Below are 27,186 nucleotides of genomic sequence, written 5' to 3' on the forward strand. Positions count from 1 at the left end.
AGATGCAGGTGTGAACTTGCCAAATTAAAGAAGAATTCAAGTAGAGGTTCTGTTTCTGACTCTTATTCAGAAGTCCCTCTCGGTGCAAGCACAGCTGTGGGATGGCAATGCATCCCCCGCCAGGGAGGCAGCCCTGCGTTTTGATGTTGCCTTTATGCAAGGAGAGAAGGGCAGTGGATGCCTTGTTCCCATCTGCGTGGCTTCAGGACAGCACAGGTTGCGGACAGTTTGGTCATCGTAGGACAGTTGCAGCCCTTCTGCACAAGATCTGCTCAACAACCCAGATGGGAACTGCAGCTTCTTGTTTGGAGGATTTGCTTTCAGCTGGGTCAGCAAGTTGCTGTGGGTCACGAGCCAGCTATTCCTTAGATTGGCAAATACTGGTTCCTGTTCTCAAAAATGGAAAAAGAAAAAAAAAAAAAGAAAGTGGTAAGCCCTAAATCCATTTCTTTTCTTCCTCAGAAGCAAGACCTCTGAGAAATTTGAGAAATTCCTCTATTGCAAAAAGGGAGTGAGCAGGCCAGAGGGTCATTATCATATTTGTCTGCCACTTTAAATCCAAACACCACCAACCACCGGCCTGGTCTAGAAATTCTCTGACCTGTGTAATACTTGTTTCTTGAAAATGGCATATATCTGCTGAAAGATACTGGTGAACTGTCTTCCCAGAGTAGTGGCTTTCCTTCTACTGCTTCTAGGGATAGCTGCTCTTTCATTAGGGCAGGGATAGCTTGCACAGTGCAAAGAGCTAGGGGAACAGCACCCAGGGCCAGTACGGCTCACTGGAGTCTGCATGAGCGCTCCCCACAGCATCATCCTGCTGTGCAAAATCTGGCACAGAAAAATTTCCTAAGATTGTTTAACAAGGAGAACTGCAGAGTCCTGCACCTGGGGAGGAACAACCCGAGGCACCAGGACATGCTGGTCCTGACACCAGGCACGGGGCCCTCAGCTCAAGAAGGACGTGGAAGTATTAGAAGGAGTCCAGAGGAGGGCCACCAAGATGATCAAGGAGCTGGAGCACCTCTCCTACACAAACAGGCTGAGGGGGCTGGGGTTGTTCAGCCTGGAGAAGAGAAGGCTCTGGGGAGACCTTACAGCGCCAGAGAGTTTGTGGAGTCTCTGGACGTGGTCCTGGGCAACCTGCTCTAGGTGTCCTTGCTTGGGGAGTGGTGGTGGTGGTGGACCCGATGACCTTTAGAGGTTCCCTTCCCAACGTCAGCCATTCTGTTATTCTGTGATATGGCCTGATAGCACCAGATATACAGCTTTTATCTGGCTTCCAGTGCCAGACTGAAAACTGCATAGCTGCTCAGAGCAGAGGGTTGATCTGCACTGAACTCACTTTTCAGATTCTGATTTCTTCTAAAAATTCATCCATGTTAATTTTTGTGCCAAAAGGCTTTGTGCTAGATCAGGTGTCGTTTTGACTTACCCTGCAATTCCATGTGTCCCCAGCCACCCTGCCCCTAGTGAGCATAAAATCATAAAATAGGCAGTTATGGCAGCATTGCAAGCTCTAACACAACTCTGGGAAACACAACGTAGAGTCCGACAGCTGACCTGAGCCATGGTTACTCTGACCTGACGGCACCCAGATCTCACAGCAAAGACACAGCAACCACAGCCTCGGTGCCCAGCATTTGCTCTGCCAGTTTCCACGGTGAGTTTTGCGGTGCATCATTTGCTTGAGCTATACAGAAATCATCCAGTTCATTGAATCTAGGTGAGGATGTGAGTCTGCTCATGGGGAAAAAAAGCTTTTCCTTATCACCAGCCTAGGCCAGGGTGCATTGGCTATTTCCAATCAAAGTGCCTTGCAATGCTCCGTTGGGTTCCCTCTCACAAGTGATGGTGGTGAAGCCCCAGACAATAACGGGTATGATGTTCCCTTATGCCGGGAGTGCAGTTATCTCACAACGTATCCAATATAGTAAACGCCCCATTTCATTTGAGACAGGTTGCAAACCTGGTTCTTATCTTGAGTTCAGTTATAAATTCCTGTAACTTCGGTGATATATGACTTCGATTGCACTGACTCGCAACACACCTTCCTTAAGCAGCCTTCTGCTTTTACTTACAGGCTTGATCTGCTCAAATGGCCCAGACAAAAGGACATCTGTTAGAAGAGGAATGGATAAAATGCCCAAAGAAGTCCCACCATGCCCTTGCTCAGCTGGTATCAGCTGGCTTGCTCTCAGGGTTTGTGTTGGCAGCGTTTGCAAAGTGCCAGTGTTCTGGCAGAAAAGAGCTCTCTGAGAATTATCTTTTTTTTTTTTTTTTTCCCTACAGAAAAGCCAACACAACTGTTTAAATACAGCTTTTTCTGTCCCTTCAGCAGTCTCCTCCCCGCTGCCCTCATCTATGCTTTGTTTGTAGCTGGGGCAGCAGGATTTGTGACCACTCTATGACAGCTACAAAAAAAAGCTACTGGGAAAAACACTGGCATTTAGCAAATACTGTTGAATTAGATAAATAAGCATATGTCCATAATTTGTTTGCTTTACACCACCATATATATTATTGAGGAATGTCCCAAAAGCTGAGAAATAGCTGTATTTTGTAGGAGCACCACTTAATTTTCTAATAAAAAACATTTGTTTGCTGAGTTAAAATGCTGTTTTTTTGTTTGTTTGTTTGTTTTCCTCCTTAGAGTTGTGTGTTTACACTGTCAAAGCTGGTCACCTGTTTTTAAGAGTATGTTTTTGCTGACTTGGTGATGCAAGTGAGAATCCACCTCTGGGCTAGGTAGTGATGGAGAAGCTCTGAGAGGGAGGAGAGCTGTGCTAGCCTGCTGCTCATACGGCTGCCTTGAGAACACCCTCGCCTGTACAACCCGCTTCACTCCCATACAGCCAAGTGCTCCTGGTGAGACCCAGCACAGGGAGCATTCACGTCCTGATGCATGTTCTGCATCCCTTGTAGTCCTGTGCCAAGTCTTGTAGCAAGTGGCCTTCCAGTTCGTTAGAAACACACGTGTTTTCCTGTCACACTCACAGACTTGGAATACTATTCATGTTGCATCTGTGGCAGTGAGTAGCCTGGCTTCATTATGGATTGTATTTCCTTTAGTTAATTTTTACTCTTATAACTTTCGCTTCACTAAATGCTTTTCCCTCTTGTGCTGTGAAGAGAAAACTAATAACTTTTTCCCCACTCAGAGAAAGAGTAACGCTGTGTTCCAGGAGCCATACTTTATTACCAGGAGAAGCTGTAAAAGCAGAAATATTATGAACTACATGTTAATGAAAATTGAATAATTTGCGTTACTAACTTTGCTGGAGGATGTTTTTTTTCTCTGTAGGCCAAAAATTAACATGAAAGGCCAAGAGGAGTGAGATCTAAAATGAACCTCTTCCACTATGTACTGTGAGCGGTCGTGCAAAATAGTCATTTGTTAGTTTAGTGCAAAAAAGAAAAAGGCTATTCCCTGCATGGAAAACCATAAAAACCAGTACAAGACTGTAGAAGACACAATTAGACCACAGTACTCACAGAGAAGACAAATTGAACTGGTAAATACTTTAGACTTCACTCATTTGGTACATCCGATAAATTGTGGAGTAACTGCTCAAAGGCTTCCTTCCGTTAGTCCTCAGTAAAATACATACTTGCTCAGTGAAATACATATTTGCTAAGGCACTGTCCAATTTAATGTTAAATTAACATTAACTTGTTAATGACTTAAATTAACATTAACTTGGACAGTGCCTTAGCAAGTATATTGCCAAAAAAAAGAAAAAAAAAGATATCTGCAACAGCAAGAAACTGAGCTAAACTACTTGTAGATTTGTTTTCTGTCTCTAACATCTGCTGCCGAAGCAATGCTGGGGCTATTGCACTCAGCAGGTTTTACACTGTGGAACCTAGATGGATTCAGTTTCAAAATAATCACTTGCAGATGGCTTTTTTCCTTGATGTTTACAGCGCATTAGCTCTGTGATCAAAAGGACGATAAAGTGGAATTCAGAATGGGTCCAGCAGCACCACCAGACCTGGGTGAGCTGGTGGGAAGTATGAGAGATTTTTGGTAGAGTCAGGAGATTCAAGAAGGACAAAACAATCTAAAAATGATGATAGGGATCAGACTGTAATCCCTCATCTTGATCCTTAACATTAATTCCTTTAAAACAGAAAGAGACGGACTTTATTTGCTGCAAACTTTGCATCATACAGCACTGTTTCTTTCTCTTCAGTGTTCTGCCATCTCTTCTGAGAATGGCCTCAAAGGACTATATAGTATTTATTCTAAATGTATTTTAAAAGATTTTATATCTGTTAAAAAATTTCAAGTGGTTAACGTTAACTCATTTTACCCTTCTGTCTAGACTGTGTACCTCGGTACATCTTTGAGAATCACATAATAACTAATATTAAAATAGCCCCCTAATTTTCTTTTGCCTTCAAACAGTGCTGCAATGTTCTGAAAGGAGGGCGTGCAGGTCAAATGCCTCTACTCAAGCAGTTACTATAAAGCTGTTTTCACTTAAGTACTTATTATTGTTATAGTGTTTTTTTAAACTATTTTCTGTATGTTATTACTTTTTAATAAAAAAGACTTCAGTATGAAAGAACTGGAGAAAACACAGTTCTTTGTGTATTTGATTCCAAAACAGAACACAAAGGGGTATTTTACTTCATGTCAGAGGTTAAATTATGTAATTTCCTGCCATGTACCCATATCTATGTAAACAAAGGGTATAAAGTCTTGGATTTAACATGGCCCTTGTGAAGAGTAAAATAAAGTTGTGTGACCTGACTAGTTTTAATCCTTTTAGCATTTATACTACAGGACCCTGGGAGATGCATTGTGTTCATTTGATTTTAAAAGGGAATCTAGCCACACTTGGCCAGATCACTTGAAGCGTGAAACACAAACTTCAGGTTTTTGTTTTTTTCTTACCTAGCCATTTGCTTTCTTAAATGCATTAATCCAGGTATGGCCAACATTTACACATAGCAATCAAATGCATTTCTGAACCTTAATTTTAGATTCAACACAAGATTTTGCAGGAAATGCCACACACTCAAACCTCATATCTGTAAGCTTTCCAGGCTGAATAACATAGTAAAGACATGGTGACTAAAATTTGCGCTATTTATGCAGCATGGCTGTTAGTTTCAGCAGTCACCAGCATAGAACCCAGAGTCTTCCAGCAAATCACGTGTGCGGAAAAGATTTTCAAAGGCATAAAAAGGAACTCAAAGCCCATCTTTCATTGATTTGTGCAAAACTGGGGTGATTGTCCCTCTTCTCTGCTTTGATTCTAGAAGAGAGAAAAGGATATTTTACCTCTGTGACAGCAAAACTAGAAATAAAGTACTACAAGCAGAGCAGAGACATAGGTAACCTGGAATTCATTGGAAGTACTTACTCAGTTTGACCAGATCAGTTAGAACACCTCAACAACAGACTAGAAGAAAATGGTGTTTTCAATAAAGTTCAGGTTCTGCAAGTCCAGCGCAGGGAATTTGAAAATCATGCTGTGCAGCAGATTTGGAAGACTGGCTCCCCAGACACCTTGGAGATTGCATTGCTTGGTTTGTTCTCAGTCTCTTGTGATATGAAAGCTTACCTCTGGACTTCACTGTGTTCCCAGGCTGGACAACTCTTAAATGTATGCTGTCCTTAATAAGCAAAGGCTCAGATGCATAATGGAACATGAAAATATGTTATTGCCTTGGCTTGCCTTTGCAACTGGTCCAGAAACCACAGCAGTTACAGAACACAGTTGTCTTGTTTCCTAAGAAAAGTGGATGAGAACTGATTTCTTAACAATATTTCATGTCCTCAGAGAAATATTCTCACTATGATAATTTGAATAATAAGTTCAAGGTCTTATACTGACATACAAAATCCTTCTAATCATTACAGGAACTATGGCGAAAACGAACTACGGCACAAAGGAACTACGATCAACCTGGCCTGCCCTTCCTCAGGGCAGTTGGTCATTTTGGGCCTTAAACCTCAGGTTTGCTCCTCTCGGGGCTCTGTGTGCCGCAGTGCCAGCTTGCACCTACCCTCTCAGCTGTGTCCATACAACTGCATGTGGGGCAGCGCCAGGAACTAATACAGAAAGTGTAAAATCAAAGGTGCTGTGAAAGCAGGAATAGCCTGCTCCCCTGCTGCCACAAGGCACAGGCATTCCTCCTGCCCCGGATCCTGTCTTGCACTAGGACCTGCTTTTAACTCCTCCCAAATTAATTCTGATCACTCACCTCATTATAATCTGGTATATAATCTGCACATATAAGCATCTGCTTTACTGGGACTGTGCAGAATGTCAACAGGAAGGGAGAGTTGGAGAGATTTGGGCTCTCCTCCCAGTTCTGTCCCTGAGTCAGTATAATGACCTTGAACAAATTGCTTTGGCCAATATTTTCAAGTCCCTATTTAGTCCCTAAGATAAATAACATGATTTTCAAAGGTACCAGCCAACCACAGCTTCTATCAACAAAATTCTAATCACCAATAGACTAAAACAATTACAGTACATACACTAGTAAAACAAGTGATACAATTCTTGTCAGCTGTTACTGTGTCTTTACAGTGAGGAAAATTCTCCATTGATCCGTAGATTACCTGTGTGTTTAAGCCCGGTAGGCAGTGACAAGATGACTTTCCATTTTTACAAGATCAGGAGCACTCTTACTCGCAAGAAAATGTTAAATGTGCCGTGTACAGCTGGAAGGGTTGCAAGAGAATACCTTTATATTCTTTGCATACATTTGAAAGGAGAAAGATGGAAAAACAATAAATTGATTAGGAGAAATAAAATCATCACAAAAAAGGAGATGTGAGAAAGAATGAATGGGAAGATGAAATAAACCACTACAGAAAGAGGAAGGAAAGAATGGATAGGGAGGGATGAGAGTGGGAAAGCCAGAGGGTATGGTGATCGTACGTCCAAGAGGTGATGACACGCTAAGGACTGTCCTGTATTTAGGCAACTCCTCTGTCTCCCTAGAACTGGAGGGGCCATAAGGTACCCCAAAGAACCCACAACGCACCCGCAGTGTGCCTTGAGTGGCAGTCATGCACCTGAACTGGTTAGATGCCGCTGCACACCACACAAACTCTACCCAAGCCAGGCCCTGGATGCGGGATCTTTCTGCATGGAAACAGCCACAGTGCCATCGGTCGTGGCTGTTTGCCACCGTGACAGCTGTTCGCAGCTTCCCGCTTAAGGTACTTGGCATTCTGTCACCAACTTGCACCAGACACTTGCACCTGACCCCCTGCTTGGGCTCACCAGGATCATCCAGCTGCCATTATTGCCCCCCGTGCTCACCTGCTGCAGCGTCAATGTGCAAAGGAGCCAAGCCACCGCTACAGTGCAAAGTGCAACAGGGACTTTCTGTGCTCTTCGCAAAACAAAACTCTGAAATTAACAAATCGGGCCTAATGGCTGAGTCACACAAATCCACAGAGATAATTATTGGTGCAAACTCCCAGGTGTTACACTATGCTATAAAGCGTAACTCTTAGTTTGGCTGCTTCTAATCTGCTTTGAGTTAGCCTGAGATGAAAATAAAGTCAAAGCTCTTTGAAATCCTCACAGGCTGCACTCAGACTTTTTTTTTTTCTTTTTTTTTTTTTTTTTTCCCATCTTTAAATCCAGGAGTTGGAAGGGGGAGTTTGCACCCAAGGAAAATAAAGACCACTCATTTTAAATGTTCTTTCAAAAATACTTAATCCAGGTTTCTATTTAAATATATTCCTATTTTTAAAATGTCATTATTTAAATTATAACCATCTACATTAAGGCTTAAGCTTTTGACATTTAAAAATGTTGTAAATTACATTTATAAATGTTCAAGCAGTGTGCTTGATACTGACCTTTTAAGGCAAGCCAAGCCAGTGAACTAGACAGGGCCATGATGTCAGCCTTGGAGTCCAGTTCAGAAGGATGAAAGCTGAGGATCTCCATGGACTCTGCGGATGTACTGTGGATGAAGCAGTCCACCCAGTTCATTCTTGCTCCAAGTTGTCAAACTGATTAGTATTTGGAAAAAAAAAATGGGAAAACTAGTTTTCTTCTTCTGATCTATTTTGATTAAAAACAGGATTTGAGAGGTTAATCGACAACAAATTACTTTCAATCCATCTTGGGGATACAGGTTCCAGCACATCCTCCTGTCTTGGCCCTCCAATAGTTTAGACTGCAAGATCTCCTGGAGCATTTTGTGGCTCCTGTGTAAGCAATTGCCCAGCTTTCTGCTCAAGGGAAAATATGCTAACGTCTATCCAGGTCTTACCCCAGCGCTGTTGCAACAAGAGTTGTTTTGTATGATCAGGACAGCTGTGGAGCATAGAAACAAGGACACTAGACTGCTTTGCTAAAGCTAACATGTATTGCACCCAGGGACAGCAAAACATTACACGCTGTAAGTGGTTGGTGATATCATCACCGATGATATTATCAGGCTGGTGATAAATACACCTGCCTCCTGGTTCACCTAAACCAAACACGTGGCCAGGTGCTGTCCTCTTCAGTGGAAGAGACCAGGATGTGACAGATGGTTTCTCTGCCTCCCTCTCTCTCCCAGGGAGCTGCCTTAATTATAGTTGGTGCTACACTACCTATGCATTAACTCCTTTCAGACTCTATATACACAAGGTTAATGCATGGATAGATATTAACATAATATGTAAAGTTAGAAAACAATGAAGTCATCCATGTTTCAGGTCTCCTTGCCCTAGTTTTATACCAAAATATGTCACTTCAGCAATGGTCTCATTTCAACATCCTAATAATAAACCTAAAAATTCTATATATCAACAATAGATCCTCCACAGCTGCATCTACCCACAAAACAAAGGTTTGAAATCTCACACTGAAATCTCACACCGGTGAGTGACGAGGAATTCCATGCATTGCCCCGTGGCAAGGCATGGGCCTGTCTTGGCCCAGGTACGACTACAGCAAGGTTTGACAGTGTTCACAGCTGAGGTATCAGTACAGAAGACAAGGAACACACCCAGGGACTCCTGTTCATACATAACAAGGACGATAAAAACAATGATCTCAAAGCACAAAGTAGGAACAATACCTCACTGTTTAATAAATCACATTTAAATGCAGAAAACATTGTTATAAGCTTAGTCCCCACCCCATACATTTCGCACTTACTTTTCAGAATTGCTGTTTTAGATTCAAGTCATTTGTACATTTCAGTACAATTCCAGCTTTCATCCAAATATAACTTGAGAAAGATCATGAGAAAAATATATCGTGCTCAACCACCAACACCAAGGCTTCATGTACCATGTCCTATCTGTAAATAATGTAAAAGAAAAATAAGGCAAATTTCTATTACATGTTGCTAGATATATTTGGTTAAATGGTTTGTATAATAATGAGTTCTCTTGATTAATAAAAATGCATTCAATCCTTAATGCAAGGCTAGTTTTACATTGAAAATCAATATTATCTATGAATGAGAAGCAACACTAAGAATTAAAAAGGACAGAGAGAAATCAAGTGTAATTAACAAATTTAAATCTGCACTTGCTGCTTGCTTATTTGTATTATGATTAGAGTTCATGTAAATCTGTCTATCTGTCTAGATTTTTCTATTTGTTTTTATTGCGCACATTTAAATGCTCACATCTTTCAAAAAGAAATGCCCACACTAAGTCCTTTGGTATATCGAGATTTACAAACAGATTGCTAGATGAAAGCAAAGATTAAAAGGTAACAATAAGCTGCCAGGCTAGAAACCTGAATTAAATCCATTAAGATAGATTTGAATAAGCAAATAAGTAAGGAACAGCAAGCTGAGCTGAAGGTTTTCTTCAGAGAGCAGCAAAAGTAACCACTTCAAGAGCTGCCACACATGGTGAAGCACCAGGCCACCTCATACTCAGTCCAGAGACTATTGATGTTTTGTTGGAAGTTCACCCATTTAGGGAAGTCCTGCTGTGATAAATCAAACCTAAAGTGACAGGCCAGTTCTTCAGCCATAAGGTCATTTAATAAAGTACCTTTGCCTGAGGGTACAACTCAAGTAAGGGAACAGTCCCACACATAAGTGTAAATACTTCGCACGCTTGTTCAACTTAGTGCTAAAGAGCAGTTGAGATGGATATGGAGCACGCAAAGTACAATAAAGATGGAAGAACTTTAAATTCTGTTGACCTTCTCTGAGGCTGGATTCCATCTGCTCTAGCAACGTAATTAAAAGTTTGCTAACTAATGACAGTATGTGGCTTTTGTCACCAAAAGAACAGACAGTGGTAAACAAACCCCTATTTACAAGAGGTAGAGAGAAGGGAGATGTGACTGCTGCTGAAATTAGAGGTAAACAAAATCACACCTCCTAGCTAAAGAGCCTGTCTAGACAGAGGAGGAAAAAAAAAAAAGACAAAAACTTGATTTATTCTTGTGAGAAAGAGAGGGGAAAATGATTTTGCAGCTGGGCGAAAATCTTCAGAACCAAGAATGTCAAGCCAGTGATGTCAAGACCACTGAACATCATCTAATTTACACCATAGAATAAGACAGTCTAGCCATAGCAAGGCCTCTGTAATTCTGGAAAATAAGACAAGAATAAAAAGTACAAACAGCTTAGAAAACCAGTGAGAAAATCAACCAAATGGATTTTCATCCTAAAAGTATAAGAGCTGCCTGGAAGCATGCACTAGGGCTTCACCTACATGGTAGTTCTAGTCTGCTATAGCCATGTCAGTTAGATTTAATTTCAAAAAGAAAAAAAAAGTTGTAAGTATTCCACTTTTAATTCCTGATTGAAGAATTATTGAATTATTACATGAAAAGTTATTCCAGAAAATCCAGGATAGAATAATTATTCTAATATACTCACACCAAACAGCTTTCCCACCAATTTAGCCCTAAGTAGAAGACAATGAGTTTTTAAGCAGAAACCATTAACACCATTCAACAATAATGTACGTCTTTATTCCAGCATGAATCCGAGCCACTCTGCTTTAAGTTGAGGACTTCTGTGCCATTTTCTAACTAACATAAATGTTCATGGCCAATTTAAAATCCCAGATTATCTGCATTTATCTACAATTATTCTACCCTAAAATTTCTCTTAGTTATTGCATATAACTGGGACTTTTTCCCTTTTTGCAGGACGGAGTGGCGGAAGGCACACAGCGCATATACATCTGCTGTGAACTGCACAGGCATTCCTGAAAAATGAGACAGGGATTTGACCGAGAAGCAATTCTTCCCATACAGAGTAATAAAATGGCAGGGAGCAGGACAGTGGGCATTGCATGCAGGGACCTAAAAACACAGAGTTTGAATACACACAGAGTTGAAGATGGAGAGGCAATAATGGGATTGCCAACTAGAGGAGATGCTGGCTTTTAGGCAGCTCAGATGCTAATTTCTTTTAAACATAAAAGTTGAAAGATGACGGAGTACTGGCCTGAGATTTTGACTAGTGTAACATGAGATTGAATCTTCCAGCGCCTTGATGATTTAGCTGCATCAAATGACTGTTGAGGGAACACTAAAATAAAGGGTAGAGAAGCAGCGGACAGTGGGGCCTTCCTGCACTGCATTTCTAGCCTGTTGGCTGGAAGCAATTCAATTCCGTAAAGTAGAGGGTGACCTTGTAGGTGGCTGGGAATCATTCTCAGCCCAGCCCTATCATAGACACAGTAACTTAAACACCCTAGGTCTGGTGCTCGCTTTTTTTTCTCTTTTTTCTTTCTTTTCTTTTCTTTTCTTTTCTTTTCTTTTCTTTTCTTTTCTTTTCTTTTCTTTTCTTTTCTTTTCTTTTCTTTTCTTTTCTTTTCTTTTCTTTTCTTTTCTTTTCTTTTCTTTTCTTTTCTTTTCTTTTCTTTTTTCTTTTCTTTTCTTTTCTTTTCTTTTCTTTTCTTTTTTCTTTTCTTTTCTTTTCTTTTCTTTTCTTTTCTTTTCTTTTCTTTTCTTTTTCTCTTCTCTTCTTTCCTCTCCTCTCCCCTCTCCTCTCCCCTCTCCTCCTCTTCTTTCTTTCCTTCCTTTTCCTTTTCCTTTTCCTTTTCCTTTTCCTTTTCCTTTTCCTTTTCCTTTTCCCTTTCCTTTTCCTTTTCCCTTTTCCTTTTCCTTTTCCTTCCTTTTCTTTTGTTCGTTCTTTCGTTTGTTTGTTCTTTCTTCCTTTTTTTTTCCTGTCCAATGTACAACATTTAAACACTATTTCTGTGTTTATAGACGCATTGAGACAAGAGGCTTTGAATATTTCACAGAACATTCATATTACCACTATTACTGAATTTATTTCAGAGCTACCCATCTCGGCATACAGCCTGCTTCACTGGCACCTGTGTGCTCACCCCCTGTATCTGACTGGGATTTGTGAAATTCAGTGTCCCTCTTGAAATCCCACCTCTCTTCCTCCTTTTCTGCTAAAAGGAATGCAATTTAAAAAAAATAAATCTCTTTGGGGATCTCATTTTTTGGAGAGGCCAAAAATCCCTGTCACGGAGGCACAAAATGGTTGCCTCCCAAACATAGCGCTGTAGCTCACACTAACATTAAAACTTAAATATCGTGAAGCAGTTAAAAAATGTTTTAGGCCTCAGCAGAGATTTTTGTCTTTAGGAACCAGTATAAAATTTTCATAGATACGCCATGAATGCCTAAAATAGCTGTTGTAAGCCACAACAGATGATATTTAAGCACTGTTAGATAAGCAGAAAAGTTGTCTTCTAATCTTTTAAAGGCAATTCTGTCATATCCTGTTTTTTTTTTTTTTTTCTCCATGTTTTTTTCTGATCCTTCTGTCCGGGAGTAAACACAGCTCATAGCACAGCTCGGGGCTACTCCCGTGGCCAACCAAACCCTGCTGGCTACAGCTGTGTGCCTGCGTCTCCCAGCTGCCACGTAACATTCGTTGCAGCACTACGGAAGAAGAGGAATCGCGACGGTACGAGCAGCTGCGCCCCTTCTCTGAGGGCAGCGCCTCAGGGTCTGGAAAACATGACAGGGAAGAGGCGGGCGGCGGCAGCTCCCCCGTCAGGCGGCGAGGCCGCCCCGTCCTGTCAGGCAGCGGGGCACCAACCGCCGCCGGCCGCCACGCGCCCGCCGCCCGTTGCCCGCGCGGCCCCGCCCGCTGCCGCCGCTGCCCGAGGCACGCATGCGCGGCCCCGGGGACTTGCTGCTGGGGCTCGTAGCCGGGGCCGGGGCGGCGCGGCGGGGAGCGGTGCGGTGCAGGTAGAGGGGAGGGGGCGAGCCGCTGCCCTCAGCCCGGCCCTTCTGGGGAAGGGGCTGTCGCCTGCGGGGCTTTTACTGCCTGCCGGCAGGGGCTGGCGGGGCCCCGGGCTTGGGGCGGGGGGGGCCGGGCAGCCCCGGGGGCGCCGCCGTCCTGTGGGGAGAGGCGTCGCGGGGCGAGGCGTGTGGCCCCGCGGGTCCCCTTCGGCCGAAAGCAGAGGGAGGGAGGCGAGCCAGGAGCACGGGGGCCGGCTCCTCGCGGCAGTTGCGAGCCTCACGAGCACGGGTTTGCCCCGTGTGGCGCTCGGGGAAACCGGCGCTGGGGCTGCCAGGCTGGCGCAGGGTCCCTGCCGCAGTCAGGGGACGGCAGGGTGGCGGGGTGTGCTCGCCGCTGCGCAGCTCCCCCTGCGGGAGGTGTTGCTGCGCCCTTCGTCCTAGCGACTGCCTTCTTCAAAAGCCTGCAGAGTTGGAAGCCGTCTGTGACGAGATGCAGCTTGTTACTTTTTTAACTCGCAGTCTCTGTAGCTGGCGTGGCAAAAGTTTCCGAAGTTTGTTAAAAAAGACCTGTTCGTTTGTCAGCGCTAGATTTCAGTCCTTAGAAAGCAAGGACAGAATTATGGCACAATTAAGTGTTTTTTTCACAGCACACCTGTCAGCCGAGACAGAATCCTTCCCCTACCTCTCCCAGTGTCATGCAGTCCACCACTTAGTAAATTCTGCTCTGGGAAAAGTATTCTCCATGGTGGTTTTATTATTATTATTATTATTATTATTTTGCTCTTTAGAGGGAGACTTTGAGCTTAAACGTATTCTTCTTTTGTTTTGTTTTCAGCATCTGGAACAGTGTTGCCATGTGCGCCCTTCTTGTAGAGGCATGATATCCCAAAAGTAGTGTTCCTGGACCTGTGATGAGGACCTACAATCTTTGATTTCAAAGGATAGAGTTTTTTGGGGTATGCTTTCTTTATGAATTTATCAGTCAATTTGTGTTCTACATGAAGCACGCTTTTGTCCCAAGTAGATAAGAACGATGAAGTTTATAAGATCCAAGAAAAGAAGTGTTTGAAGTGGAAAGTCCCAAAGTAAGTGGGCAACTGTCTGCACTGATTTAAGAAAAAAACAAAACCAAACAAAACCCAAAAAACAGTGTTGTATCAGTAGCTAAATCTTGCCTGATCTTGTATGTTACTAATTTATCTGAGCAAGTCAGTTGACTAAAATGAGGTATATGGATGTCTCGCAGAAAATTGGAAATACTCTGTTCTTTCATGGTAATGATATATTGTAATTACTGTGCTGCTCTCCTAGTTAAACTCTCCAACTGAAAAGGAAAATATTCCAAGAACAGAGAAAGAGGAGCATGTGTATTTGGGTAGTAATTTTTTTTCTGGGGAATTAGTGGCAAATTTGTTAATAATCTCAAGGTTTTGGATTCAAACACTTGGATTCAAAGTTCACAAGCTAGTGTAATCACACATGCTCATCAACTAGGAGCCATCTTTGAACTTTTATAGTTTGTTGGAATATTTAATGCCCTGTGTTACTTCTAGAATCAGAATCCAGCCTGAAAGTAGTTTAGTGTTGTAAGTTAGATAAGAGAGGAGTTTGTGTGTTCTTCTGTAGCCTTGCTCAGATGTCTGCACAGACTGTGGTTGGTTAGATGTCTGGAATTCTTGCTAGGGCACTGCTAACAACTGAGTCTACTGAATAACTGAGTTACTGCAAAAATATTTCTCAGATGAAGAGGAATGATTTATTAAATGTGACTTCTTTTCCAAAGTAGTTTCTTTGTCGAATCTCCCTGTGTTTCCTGTACTTATAATGATAGTACGTCTCACAAATATTAGGAAGGCTTCTCACATGGTTGTTTCTCTTTTCTTTTTATTAAGGGAGAGAGAAAATGAGCCTTTCTTTGTTCCTGGGTTTTGGACATTCTCATCTAGCCTACTACTGGAATAGAAGTGTACCTTTCAACTCAACAAATGAGACATACTGCTACAGCACAGCCCGGGGCAGCACGGTGCTCCAGGGAGTAACTTTTGGTGGAATCCCAACTGTCCTGCTGCTTGATGTAACCTGCTTTGTTGTAAGACCAGTTTCTATTTCATGTATTGAAAATACTAGGGCCATCTCAAAAGTTAGACATAGAATTCTGCACAGTTTTTATCAGGTAGCAATTTGTTTCCAAGAACCTTTAGAATAATAAATGTGTTAAGGCTGTCCTGAGAACTTCAAGGTAGTTTGCTTTCAAGTATTGGTAAAAGCTCACATGTAAGCGGGATGATGATGTCACTGTATGTTGGATGTGTAGGTGTAGAGAGAGTGCAGTATGATGGGGTCTGTATTTAGAATCATGGTGGGCTTTGTAGTGGTAGCTCAGTTTTCTATGTTTTGTCTTAATGGCAAGATCATTTTTTCCCTTACTCTGGATTTAACTCCTGAGTACCTTTTTCAGAAAGGGAACACTGCTACTAAATTGTTTATCCAGAGGAAAACATCTTGATTGTTTTACAAGAAGAGATACAATATGGAAAATCTGTCGCTTCAGAGATTTTTGAATTAGATTTTGTGAAGCTGTCGAAGAAATAGCGTACTGATCAGCTCAGTCTGGACAAAAGGAGAAACAAGACTATCTGCTGGTCTGGAGGCTCCAAGGCAGGCCTGAGACTCCAATAAAATTTGTGGTTATTTCAATGAGTTTGGTTGGTCTTACTGGTCTTAAGCCACCAGAAAAACAGAACTGTAGACCTGCAAATGGGCCTGATAAGTAAGGTTTCTGGTAATGAAATGAGACTGAGGGAATCACAGTTCCTGAATTCTAGAAGGCCACTGTGGGGAAACTTAAAACTACCTCTGTGAGGTCTGAGCTGATAGTTCCATATGAACTAGAGGATGTTCCTGAAAGTTACACAGTGACATTGAATAATATTTTGTTGGACTATTTGGGGGGATATTTTCTGAGCTGTGGTTGTATTTTAAAGATGCTGAGTCTCTTCTTTTGAGTTCCTTTCTGTTGTACTCTCCTCTTAAATGGCATTAGGAAAAGTTAGCTGCTGTGTAGAAGACTTTTCTCTTTTTCAGGTACTGAGGACTGCAATTTATTTAGCAACTCCTATATTCCTCCTATGTTTATGACATTTTTATTGCAAATACCCTAAATAAGTGTCAGTTGATGTAATTCTGAATATTATTTTCTAGGCTGGTTTCCTAAGGAAGTGAGGTTTATGTATTGCACTGTCCACCCATTTGTCTGCCAGTTCCTCCTAATAACCGCAGAACATATCAGCCAATTTCAACCAATTTCAGAGACTCTGGTAGATTTGTCGTCATTGAAATTTCTGGGTTCCTGAAGTGTAATGGACAGATAAAAGAGAAAGATCTGAATTTGCATTTCCTGTTGGGGGGAAAGCTATTACAAGAAGGTTTTATTTATTGTGAAATGCGGAAATGAGCTGGGTAATCTTGACATTTATCCTGGCTGGCCAGTCAGTACTTGCATAGCTTGAAATAAGTTGCATTACTGGCACTGCTTTCTAGCCAAACAGGTATGGGATGTAGGAGGGGCTAGAAGGTGAGAGTGTAGGTGTTAACATATGTTTAGGGAACTGGCTTTGTTAGTTCTGCATCATTGCTTCATACAGAGCAAGGTCTTTTTAAGAAATTAAAAAAAAATCCTATGCATCTGTGAAATAAATAGTGATTTTTTTCTTGTTTTCTTAGCCTCTTTCAAAATGTGAAAATATAGGGGGGAGAGCAAAAATACATTGGAGAGATCAACCATAAGTTTCTGGGGTTTGAGTTATAATAATGTATTAATTATTACTGAGAAGGATAAAGAATAATTCTCATACTTGAGAAAATAGTTGACCCCCCTTACAGCTGGTTACACCACTGTTTAAAAAAAATAAATTCATTTAAAGTCTTCCATTGTAGTTCTGTGTGGGACTAAAGAAAAATGGTAAAGGTGTATTTATGAAAGTTTTGACTTTCTGTCAATTACTACTTGCTAGTTTTCCTGACTGTTACAAGCCTTTATCAGTATTCAGTTTGGAAATACTACGTTCAGAATTCTTCCTTCATAAATTAGAAAAGGAAAGTAGCAGTTCTGGCCCTTGAGTCCCAGACAAGTTGGCTTAAGAGCTAGGACAGCATTTTTGACACTACCTGTAGAATAAGAGTTATGAAAATGAAAATAAATATTCAAAGATCTTTCTTTTTCTTTTCTAGATTTTCATGTTTTTGTTTTCCACTATAAGAAAGAGATTCTGGGACTATGGTCGTGTTGCTCTGGTGTCAGAAACTGAAAGGTAAAAAGATACACAATTGGACTGATTTCTTGAAACCTGTGGGGGACTGTGGAAGTAAGTAGAGTAAATAGGGCTTAAATTACATGAATTTTCATCAATTAGATGTGATTGTAATCACATATTTATTAAAAATATCGTTGTGCTGCTTTGTTTGAAATACAGAGTTCTACTCACAGAGTTCCTCTTTGCAGTGTCAGTTAATAAAACTGTGTTTGCCATTGTCATTGTGAATTTCATTCTGCTGTTGTGGGTTAAGGAAGTGGATGTAAGAAAAAATAATAGGCTGCTTGTCTGCTAGCAAGTCACATAAGTGCTTGTTAATGTTTACAGTGTTTCTGCAATAGAAGGATATTAACTCGTTTTTATCCTGGTTCAGGCCTAGTATCTTCCCAGAGCTCCCTATGCAGACTGTATCATAATAAGTCTGAAGAGTTTCAAAAAAAAAAAAAAGTCGTTATGAGTTTCTGAAATTCTTCGCTGATTTTTTTTTTTAGTGATAACTGCATCTGAGCTTTTTATTTGTTTTAAATATTATTTCTACAAGGTGATCTCTTGAGGTGTTTAAAAGCTAGTCATATGTTTATGAAGTGGGTAAACTTTACCAGTGAGACTCTTGCTGGTATTAATGTTATATCTAAGTTGTGGTAATCTGCAATTAAGCAAAAGGAAGTGGCTCAAAGTGTGGTTTTCTTAGGCTGTATCCATGTACAAGTGTGAAAAGTGGATGCAGCAAAAAAGATGAACAATAACTGAGACAGCATTAATCTGGCTAGCTCAGGTAGCAGGAATGAAGATGCTCCAGTACAGGCTTCCTAGTGGGCTGTGGAGATCCACAGAGATCCACAACCAGATATTTGAGTCAGACAGGTAGGAGTCTATGTTGTTATCCCTGCTGGATAGTGACCTAGGTCAAAAATATTGTTGATACACCTATGAATACTGTAATCATGGACATCAATGTTGCAACATTTCTTTTTAGCAACAAACTGAAAACAGGTACTTTGCTATTTTTACTGAGACCTACAGACTCTCTAATTGTTTTTAGCCTTGCTACAAGACTGAATTTGCATGAGGAGTTCCCTGCAGTTAAAGGACTTAATTGTGCAGGGAAATTCTGAGAAATGGCTCTAAGATGAAAGGAAGAGAGGTGGAGGGAAAGAAGTGTGAGGAGGAGTATCTGAGCAGGAAACTAACTTGCAGAATTGATCTTGCCTAGGCTTAAAACCTGTTTTGCATTATTTCATGTGACTTCAATTTAGTACTTGAATAAAACATACAATTTTATTTTTAGTTCAGTTACACACTCTCGCTTCAGGAGCTCACAAGTACTAACTTAGGAACATGAGACGCAGTACAAGCTTCTGTGTAGCATATGCAGGAAAAGTGAAAGCCGCAGCCTTCATAAGAGGAAAAAGTATTTTACTACTACTTCATTTAGTTACTTCAAAATAGTTAAAGTTGAAATAATTCTATGGAATTTCAGCATCTGCTATTAAAGATACTTAAAAACATCATTTCATTTATTTCAGTGAATTGAGATACAACCGGTTGTCAGTATCTTCATTGGTACCTGAAGCTCTTGAATATGACAGTGTAAGTATTCTAGAGTTTTGGTATTTTTTTTAAATATAAACTGTGTAATGGAATCTGCTGGAGTTTGCCATTGCACGTAGCCCACTGAACCAGTCATTGCGTGTAGATAGCTTTCAAGTGTAAAAAAAAAAAAAAAAAAAAAACAGTAATATGTCAGAAAAATTTTGGTCAGATTTCTAATTAATTCTTTCTGGAGTCTTTGAACTTATACATCCCTAGTATTCTGTGTTGCAGCTTCAGAATGAAATCAGGAGAGTTGTCAAGTGGAGGGCAGCCTACATTTTAACATTTTATATATGCGTCAATTTAATATTAAACTTTATAACCAAATAGTTGCATGAGCATCAAAAGCATACTGGTGTTTGATCAGGATTGCTCTGCTATTTGTGTGGTTTTCTGCATCCTTTTTTTAAATCCTAAAGCAACTTTATCACTGAAACTGTTGAATACAAATGTCTCATTAATTGAATATTATTAACTTGAAGAGTAGGCCTTTCAAGAAAGAAGGTTTTGGCTTTTTTAACCATACAGAACATGCACTGGGATGTGATCTCTGCTGTACAGTTTCATAGGAGGACTTGAAATTAATAGAAAGGCTTCTTATCTAGCTTTACATCACTGTGTTGCTTCTAACTACAGTTTGAGATTAACTTGTATGAGACTCACGTGTAGCTTAACTTTGAAATTGGGGTCTCTGATTTTTTTTTTTTTTGGGGGGGGGGGAATCACCTGTCTAAAACAATGCATTAGAAACCAATTTTCGTTACAAGATTGAATCATGACGTTTGTTCAGAGATGGGATCTGGACACACTTCATAAATTTAAAAAGTCCAAGCAGTAAACCTGCAAATAATCCTCCACCACCATCCACTAATGTCTTAAGTACTCTCTGAAGGCAGACATTACAAAGAGCCCTTTAAAAATATGTAAAGTAATAGGTATCTTTCTGTATGTTTCTAAACGATGATTTTGGAGTAATGCTGCAAAATTTTTAGCTAAGAAATTGGCTTTAATAGAAACACTTCTCTCAGTTGTACAAATTAGAGAGTATGTTTTTCTATGTTAGCTCCTAAAACGTCTTTCTTTATAGGGGTTTTGTTCTTGGATGACAGCTGCTTTTCGGATGCAGTAAGTATATGGAAAAAGTAGTGAACTTTTTGCGCTTTTTTTTTCTTCCCCTGTGTAGATAGAATTAAATACAAACAACAGGATGTGTGCCTCCAGTGGGGTGGGCAATAGTGGGTAGGAAAAAGAATACAAAAACAAGGTGACCACATAGGAATACAGGATACAGTTGCCTTTCTGTTAGCAGTATATGGACTTCCTGATTTAGGAACAGATTTTGAACTGAAGTTAATCTATGGCTTTTGTATGGGTTCTGAGCCAATAACCAGGCTTTAGGCTTTTACCCTTCAAACAGTACTGCATGGGTGTTCCCCTGTTTGAAGCACGTAGGGCCTTGGATAGGTAACAGGCTTTCCCTGCAAGAGTTTTGATGGAGAACTGTTGGTTTAGTTGGGGCTGGAATTGACTGACTAGGAAAAGCCAATTCCACTGTCTCTTAGAAACTGAGCATCAGACGTGTGATGTTGGTTCTTTACATCTCTTTGGGCTTAGTAAACTGCGATTTATTTATTTATTTATTTTTTCAAATCAATTCGTAGCTTAGATACATTGAAACAGGAAAGGTGTGGGGATTGAGCCTGTCTTTCTCAGTTTTCGCTAGTTCAGTTCCTTCCTTTTCCAAGAACTAATATTTTACTCATCTGTCTTGCTGAAAACAGATAGATGACAGTTCTTTTGGAAACCTATTAATATCTTTTGTTAATTGGGAGTCATGAGAGTCAGGTGGTTCTGTTATTTTCCTCATGGGAAGCCTTTATTGAGATGAGTGAATGCTGTCACAGTGTGATCCTAAAATTTGAGTTAGACTTACTACCCTGTGACTGTCTTAAAACAGGAATTCATGGCAGATGTCTTTGTCATCTCTAGCTTGATAAAATATCGTATGCATATTTCCTTTTCAGATTACTTGTTTCTATCTTAAATTCTCCTATGTTAATTTTCATATGTTGATACTGTGCAAGAAAAAGACACTGTTGGAACTTGAAGTTAAACTTCTGCATGAAAGAACACAACTGTGTTGAAATCTGATAGGGAGAAAGTCATTGGGTAGACTGAGAGAATAATGTATGTTTAAAAACCAAAACGACACAGAAAACAAGAACTCCAGTGCTTCTGAGTAGACTGACCTTTGTGCTTTTCCCTCAATGGTGTAGTGATGATGAGATTCATGACAGATGTGGTGAAGATGCCATACATTACCTTGCCTTCCAGCGTCACATCATCTGTTTGTTGATTGCTGTCAGCGTTTTGTCTGTGGGTGTCATATTGCCTGTCAACTTATCAGGTGATCTACTTGGTAAGTTTTTTTTTTTACATTACGTTTATGCTTGTGCAGTTCTTTCTGTTGTGATGGTTTAACTTGTAATAGTTGGTGCTAAAAGATTATTTAGCTTTTCAGGTATACTATATCTCTTTCTCCTTTGAACATATACTCAATTTTCAGTCACTCGAATTATCATTTTTCAAATATCTGACAGTCTAAGAAGCAAAGCCATATAAATTTTCTCATTTTTGACCTCAGTAAGGTTATTGGTATTGTTCTGTAAGCACTGAATTCATGTAGTTTAAAAAAACTGTCAGAGAAGAGAAATCAGTGAAGATGGAATAAAAATGTGAAGGAAACTGATTCTAAACCCTAAACAGCATTGTTAATTGGATATGAACAGAGACTTAGAGGAGAGGGGGACACGCTGCAAAGATCTGGTATTCAGATCTTAAAAATTGTTATTTCTCTTGATAGGCTGAAAGTGGTTTATTACTTGCACTCTTTAGCCGACTTTAAAATGCAATATTGCAAACCAGCATTGATTATGATTCTGAATATATTTAATGTTGAATAGATCAACATTTAAAAAAGAGAAAAGCTGGCTTTCTCATAGCTTGCATGTGAATTTTGCACCAGTTAATTATGATACTTGTTTTTGTTCTTAGTTAAAGATCCCTATAGTTTTGGAAGAACAACTATACAAAACTTAGAAACTGGGTGAGTAAATCCTGCGGAGTACTTTTATGCTTATGTCTGTTTCCTGCCATAGTCTCTAAACACAATGAATTGATACTTGCAACATGGCTCACAGGGTAGGAATTACTTATTCAAGCATCATCAACTGAAACTGGGATGTGTTCTGCTTCAGGCTACGCATTACAGCACTGATAAGAAATCTAGAAACTTGGCTTCTACTCTCTCAGCTCTTACTTCCTATACCATGTGCCTTTCTTGGCTAATGATCACACGTTTAACAATATTATTTTCAGAAATTTCCATGTTGAAAGAAACCATGGTGCAGAAAGGGGAATAAAGCTGACAGCTGTACTATAACATGTAACTCAGATGACTTGAATTCTCTTACACTAGATTTGCGTGTGTCTGTCCCATTTGAGACCACTGTTAAAATTACTTCTATTTTTTTTAAGCCTATACAATAGCTGAAATACAAGGCTATATGTTTTTTGTGTTGTATTACTTGATCAAAAATATATCTATCCATGCTCTTATGTCCAACAGAATTTCTGCCAATGCACTTCATTTTTTCTAACCACATTATGATTCCTAGTAACTAGTGGAGACTTTTGATTGTTTTTTTATCTGCAGAATAGTTACCTGTAATTATTAATGCCCTTCACAAAAATGAAGAGCTGTTCATAGAACCAAACTTTCCTAAGTTTGGAGGAAAAAGCTATCAGAGAAGCAGTGTTTACTCCCTGTATTGGGTTATTTTCATTTGGGGTAAGGATCCCCTTCAAGGGGAGTTCAATTATGCACCCAACATGGTAATGCCAATAAAATATATTTTCGCAAATACCATGGGGTGTACTATTGATCATCTGAATGCGAAGGCACAAGCCAAATGCTTCCTAAAAGATCCATGCTATAGAATAGTGGTTTTCTTTGCAGTTTCATTTACTGTTTATCATAAAATGCTATGGGTAACCCTAGTGGCTGTCCAAGCATCTTCATGGGTATGACTATTTACCAGTTGGTACTTTTTTATTGCTGTGTTCAAAGAAAGGTTTTGATCTGCTTAGCATTTTGATGGCTACTTGTATCAGTAGGACAGTTGTTTCTATTTCTCACATTTATAACGTTTTGTCCAACAGTAACAATCTTCTTTGGCTGCACACGTTTTTTGCTGTTGTTTACCTGATTCTGACTGTTGTCTTCATGAGACATCACATGAAGGCAGTCACATATAAAGAAGAAAACATAGTAAGTTTCTGGTTTTTTTTAAAGTGTTTGAAAGTGAATAGTGTTAAAAAATCAAATTGCTAAGATGCCGCCTCCTTGCTAGAATGTGATGCGAGTGTGAGGGAATTTACTGAAAGCAAAGCTCCACTGAGTAAATTGTGAAACATGGCTGGAGAGACAGTGGGTGGGGAGGGACTTGTGAAAATTTGATGTATCTTCAACTAGTATAGAAGGTAAATGTGTTGCTGTCTTGAATAGGTGCAGCTCCCAACAAAATCAGAACATCCTACTTTTTTTCCCCCCTCTAAAGCTTAGCTACCTGTGCTATGTCACTTCCTTCCTCATATTCTTTTCTCCTTAGTCATACGGTTTCTCAAAATAGGAGTTTTTTTCTTTTGCAGGTTAAGTGCACGTTGTTTATAACGGGTCTTCCAAAAGATGCAAATCAAGAGACCATACAAGGTCATTTCACGTAAGTTCCGTGCTTGACTAGTATCTTTAAGAACAGGAGATTTAAAATTATCTTGGTAGTTCTACCTGTCCAAACAGAAATATTTTTGACTCTTACACTGTTTCAAATCCATGTTATAGTATCCATCTTTTAAAAGTATATTTATTACTTAGAAATAATTGAGAATAGAAGGGAAGATTCTATTATTCAGATCAGCTATCTAGCTTTATTGAAATATAGTATCTAAAAAAGTGGCTGCATAGCCACACTTACCATTAAGGCTCCCACATGGCTTTTATTTGGGAATAATGCTGCACATCTCATAAAAGTAACTTCCAGCACCTGTCTCTGTGGAAGTCTCCTCTCTGCGGTACACCATTGACTGAGGTGTCATTAAGATATCAGTGATGATCTTTGAAAAAGGTTCTTCAATGTACTGTCTTTTCTCACGTAGTGTTTCTTTTTCAGTGCTGCCTACCCAACCTGCACTGTGCTGGAGGTCCAGCTATGTTATGATGTAGCCAGGCTTATTTATCTATTCAAAAAAAGGTACTTTTTTGTAATATATCTGAGTTTGGAATAATTTTATGAATGCTTTGCCAGTCCTTAATCAACATTTACTAGTAGTACTAAGCTTGCATATACTAGAAGTGCTTTCTGCTTTTAAGGTTCTGGTCTGGTATTCAGTTAGATTCAGCTGTGTTTTAAAGTGAGCTGTAGCTGGTTTGTTCGTTTGGGCAGTACAAAGTAGAAAACTGAACTGTTAAATTAGTAACTAATTAGAAACTGTAGCAGACCTTGCTTTGGTCAGAGATGTTGGACACAGAAGGAAAAAGGATTGTTTTCTGGGCTATACAATAATAAATTTTCCTTCTGGAACCTCACGACAAGTGTAGACTCATGATATTATAGGTTTGAAAATAAATTGTATGAAGTAGACAAAATAAGATATATGAATATCTTTGATTTGTTATGAGTCCTTGACATAATTTTTTCTCTTGGCGTTTATATTCTTTGTAACTTGCTGTTGATACTGTTCTCTTGCAAAATGTTTTGGATGTATTTTTCCATCTAGGAAACAGGCAGAAAAAAGCCTGACTTACTATAAGCATTTGCATCAGAAGCATGGCAAGCGGGTCCAAATCAACCCTAAGCCATGTGGTCAGTTCTGCTGTTGTGAAATGAGAGGATGTGAAAGGGTAAGAGGTAACATTCATTCTTACTTGTGGCTGGGAAGATCATTATAAGAGTAGAGAAGACTAGTTTTTGTGTAACATCTTGTTGAACTTCAGAAGATACTTATTCATTTATTGCAGGGAGCTCGTCTTTCATTTTCTCTTACAGCAGGGAAAAGGAGTTCCCTAAAATCTTTGAAATTTGATCTTAGTGCAAAAACAGAAGTACAAAAAAAACCCTTCTGGTTGTTTGTCTTTGTGTGGTGATGTGATTTGTAATTTCTGGAATTAGTGTAAGGAATAGGGGGCTATGGTTTGTGTGGACTGTATTTTAATGAAGCTATTAGCCATCTGATACTTGGATGTAACAGTCATCAATTTCCCAACAGGAGGATGCTGTAGATTATTATACTAGAGTTACAAATGAACTGATGGAAGAATTCTCAAAGGAGGAACAAGCTGTTCAAAATAAACCACTGGGAATGGCATTTGTAACGTTTCAAGAGAAATCCATGGCAACCTAGTAAGTTTTGTCTGCTGTCGTCTTTGTTCTGTTTTAACTGTAATAGTACTACTAATCTGATCTGATTTATGTTGCTTGTGTGCTTATGTTGGTTCTTCTTCCTTTCTTCTTCTTCACCATCCTGTGGATTTGGTCTGCTCTGCTTACTGGTAAGTTCCCCTGTAAGTGTGCATTAAGCCTCTATACTTCAAAGAATTTAGATGCTAAGAGACTAAATGGTTCTAGACATTTATTGGGATGAGGAACCTTGCTCTTCTGTGTGGGATCCATCAGTCTAGGCTAATAGTAGGCCAGACTAGTTGGATCTTGAATGCGGGTTACTGATTTCTCCATTTTCTACTGTGCAAGTGAAGTTACCAAGGTATCACAATGGGTGCAAATTATACTGCTAGTTAGTAATCTCAATGAAGTAGTTAGTGACTGACCTGGCCATCAGTGTTTAATTATTTTCGTTCTAAAGGTAATTTCTGGATGTTTGGTGTTGGCAAAGTACCAGGCAGAGTAAAGAGGAGAAACTGAAGTTTCCAGCTTCGAGTGTCTGTAAATAAATAGAAAGCATAATAACTTGTTGTGCAGGATTCAGGGAGAAGTATGTGTGTATGCATGTGCTCAGTTTTTTTGTGTTGTGTATGTGTATAAATCTGTGTGAGTACATATTTCTAAAAAGCGTGGTGAATAAGCAAGTTGTTAGATAAGCTAGGATAAGACAATTCAAAAAAGACATTTTTAAAGTTATGTCAAATATTCTAGGTTTTTAGTAATAGTTACTTCTTTGCAAGATGATGGAGGGTTATGTGGGACAATCTGTTTCAATATTCCTTTTTTGCTTGCAGATTGCTTATGACCCTCAAAATCTGTTTGACTTCAGATTTTACTACATGTGTACTTCTTACCTTTTACTATAGATCTATGTGTAGACCTATTATCAGAAGGTGTTCAGCCCCTTTTATTTAGTTGTTTGTAGAGAAAATGCATGTAACCTGTCATTTTCTGTTAGCAGTTTGTAAGCACCTTTTACTAGCACAAAGTGAGTGAAGGGAAGCAGAGTAATACTTGTAATACAAGCGTAACAGATCATGCTTTTTTTTAATTCTTCATAGCATTTCTGGTTTAAATTGTCTGTGTTCTTTTGACTCTCAAGTCACAGTAGAGAGTCAGTCTTTCAGGCTCTTTTCAGGGAATTCCAGGGTGTAGGATTTCGAGAATTTGAGATGCCGGAAAAACTTTGCATGCTGCTCTTTAACAGAGTATTAATTATGTGATGAAATCTGCCCTTCTGTTTTTGTGATGATACATACTATACTTCGAGATTCCAGAGCATGAATTAATGCTTTAAGATGTGAAACTAAAAGGAAAAATAAGCACTGAGGTTCTTTCTCTAGCTGTTAATTTCTTGTTTATAATTTTGATAGGATAATTTCTTCTCGGACATGTGTTCTGAATTGCACTGTGGGCATCTGAGTTGGATTATTAAGAAAGATTTTAGCTTGTTTAGCTTGCAGTGGATTCTATTCTTTGGAAAATTAGTTTACACTTGGAGCTGAGGCTACCATCACATTAGAAAGTCATATGGTGCCACTAGTGGTCTCTGCTCCAAGGAGCCCTGTAAAAGGGTGGAAGAAGCCAGAAGCCAGGACTGATGTTCATGGAGTCAGG

General features: G+C 39.8%; 1 protein-coding gene and 1 long non-coding RNA gene across 5 annotated transcripts in view; one reads left to right on the forward strand and one right to left on the reverse strand.

The window, feature by feature from the left end:
• LOC106031589 (uncharacterized) lies at positions 1-10,228 on the reverse strand. 2 transcript variants are annotated; one of them, XR_010830108.1, is made up of 3 exons: positions 9,135-10,228; positions 7,841-7,996; positions 1-387 (listed from the first exon to the last, which is right to left on the reverse strand). It is a non-coding gene; the product is annotated as an uncharacterized lncRNA (long non-coding RNA). The 2 variants fall into 2 exon arrangements; XR_007160873.2 differs by lacking the exon at positions 1-387 and adding an exon at positions 5,131-5,267.
• Positions 10,229-12,401: 2,173 nt separating this feature from the next.
• TMEM63A (transmembrane protein 63A) overlaps positions 12,402-27,186 on the forward strand; it is a 29,909-nt gene continuing 15,124 nt past the window's right edge. The window contains exons 1-13 of one of the 3 annotated variants that reach the window (XM_066993636.1): positions 12,402-12,885; positions 14,002-14,122; positions 15,059-15,255; positions 17,397-17,476; positions 19,006-19,069; positions 20,160-20,197; positions 21,349-21,491; positions 22,127-22,178; positions 23,294-23,402; positions 23,783-23,853; positions 24,301-24,381; positions 24,908-25,031; positions 25,397-25,530. In XM_066993636.1, coding sequence (XP_066849737.1) covers positions 15,070-15,255; positions 17,397-17,476; positions 19,006-19,069; positions 20,160-20,197; positions 21,349-21,491; positions 22,127-22,178; positions 23,294-23,402; positions 23,783-23,853; positions 24,301-24,381; positions 24,908-25,031; positions 25,397-25,530 — 1,082 coding nt within the window. In that variant the 5' untranslated portion in view covers positions 12,402-12,885; positions 14,002-14,122; positions 15,059-15,069. Of the gene's footprint in view, positions 12,886-13,028; positions 13,173-14,001; positions 14,123-14,229; positions 14,252-15,058; positions 15,256-17,396; positions 17,477-19,005; positions 19,070-20,159; positions 20,198-21,348; positions 21,492-22,126; positions 22,179-23,293; positions 23,403-23,782; positions 23,854-24,300; positions 24,382-24,907; positions 25,032-25,396; positions 25,531-27,186 lie in introns of those variants that run through there. The other 2 variants (XM_066993635.1, XM_048057521.2) reach the window with 2 other exon arrangements.

Source organism: Anser cygnoides, chromosome 3, assembly GCF_040182565.1.
Source record: "Anser cygnoides isolate HZ-2024a breed goose chromosome 3, Taihu_goose_T2T_genome, whole genome shotgun sequence".
In the NCBI taxonomy this organism is placed as follows: Eukaryota; Metazoa; Chordata; class Aves; order Anseriformes; family Anatidae; genus Anser; species Anser cygnoides.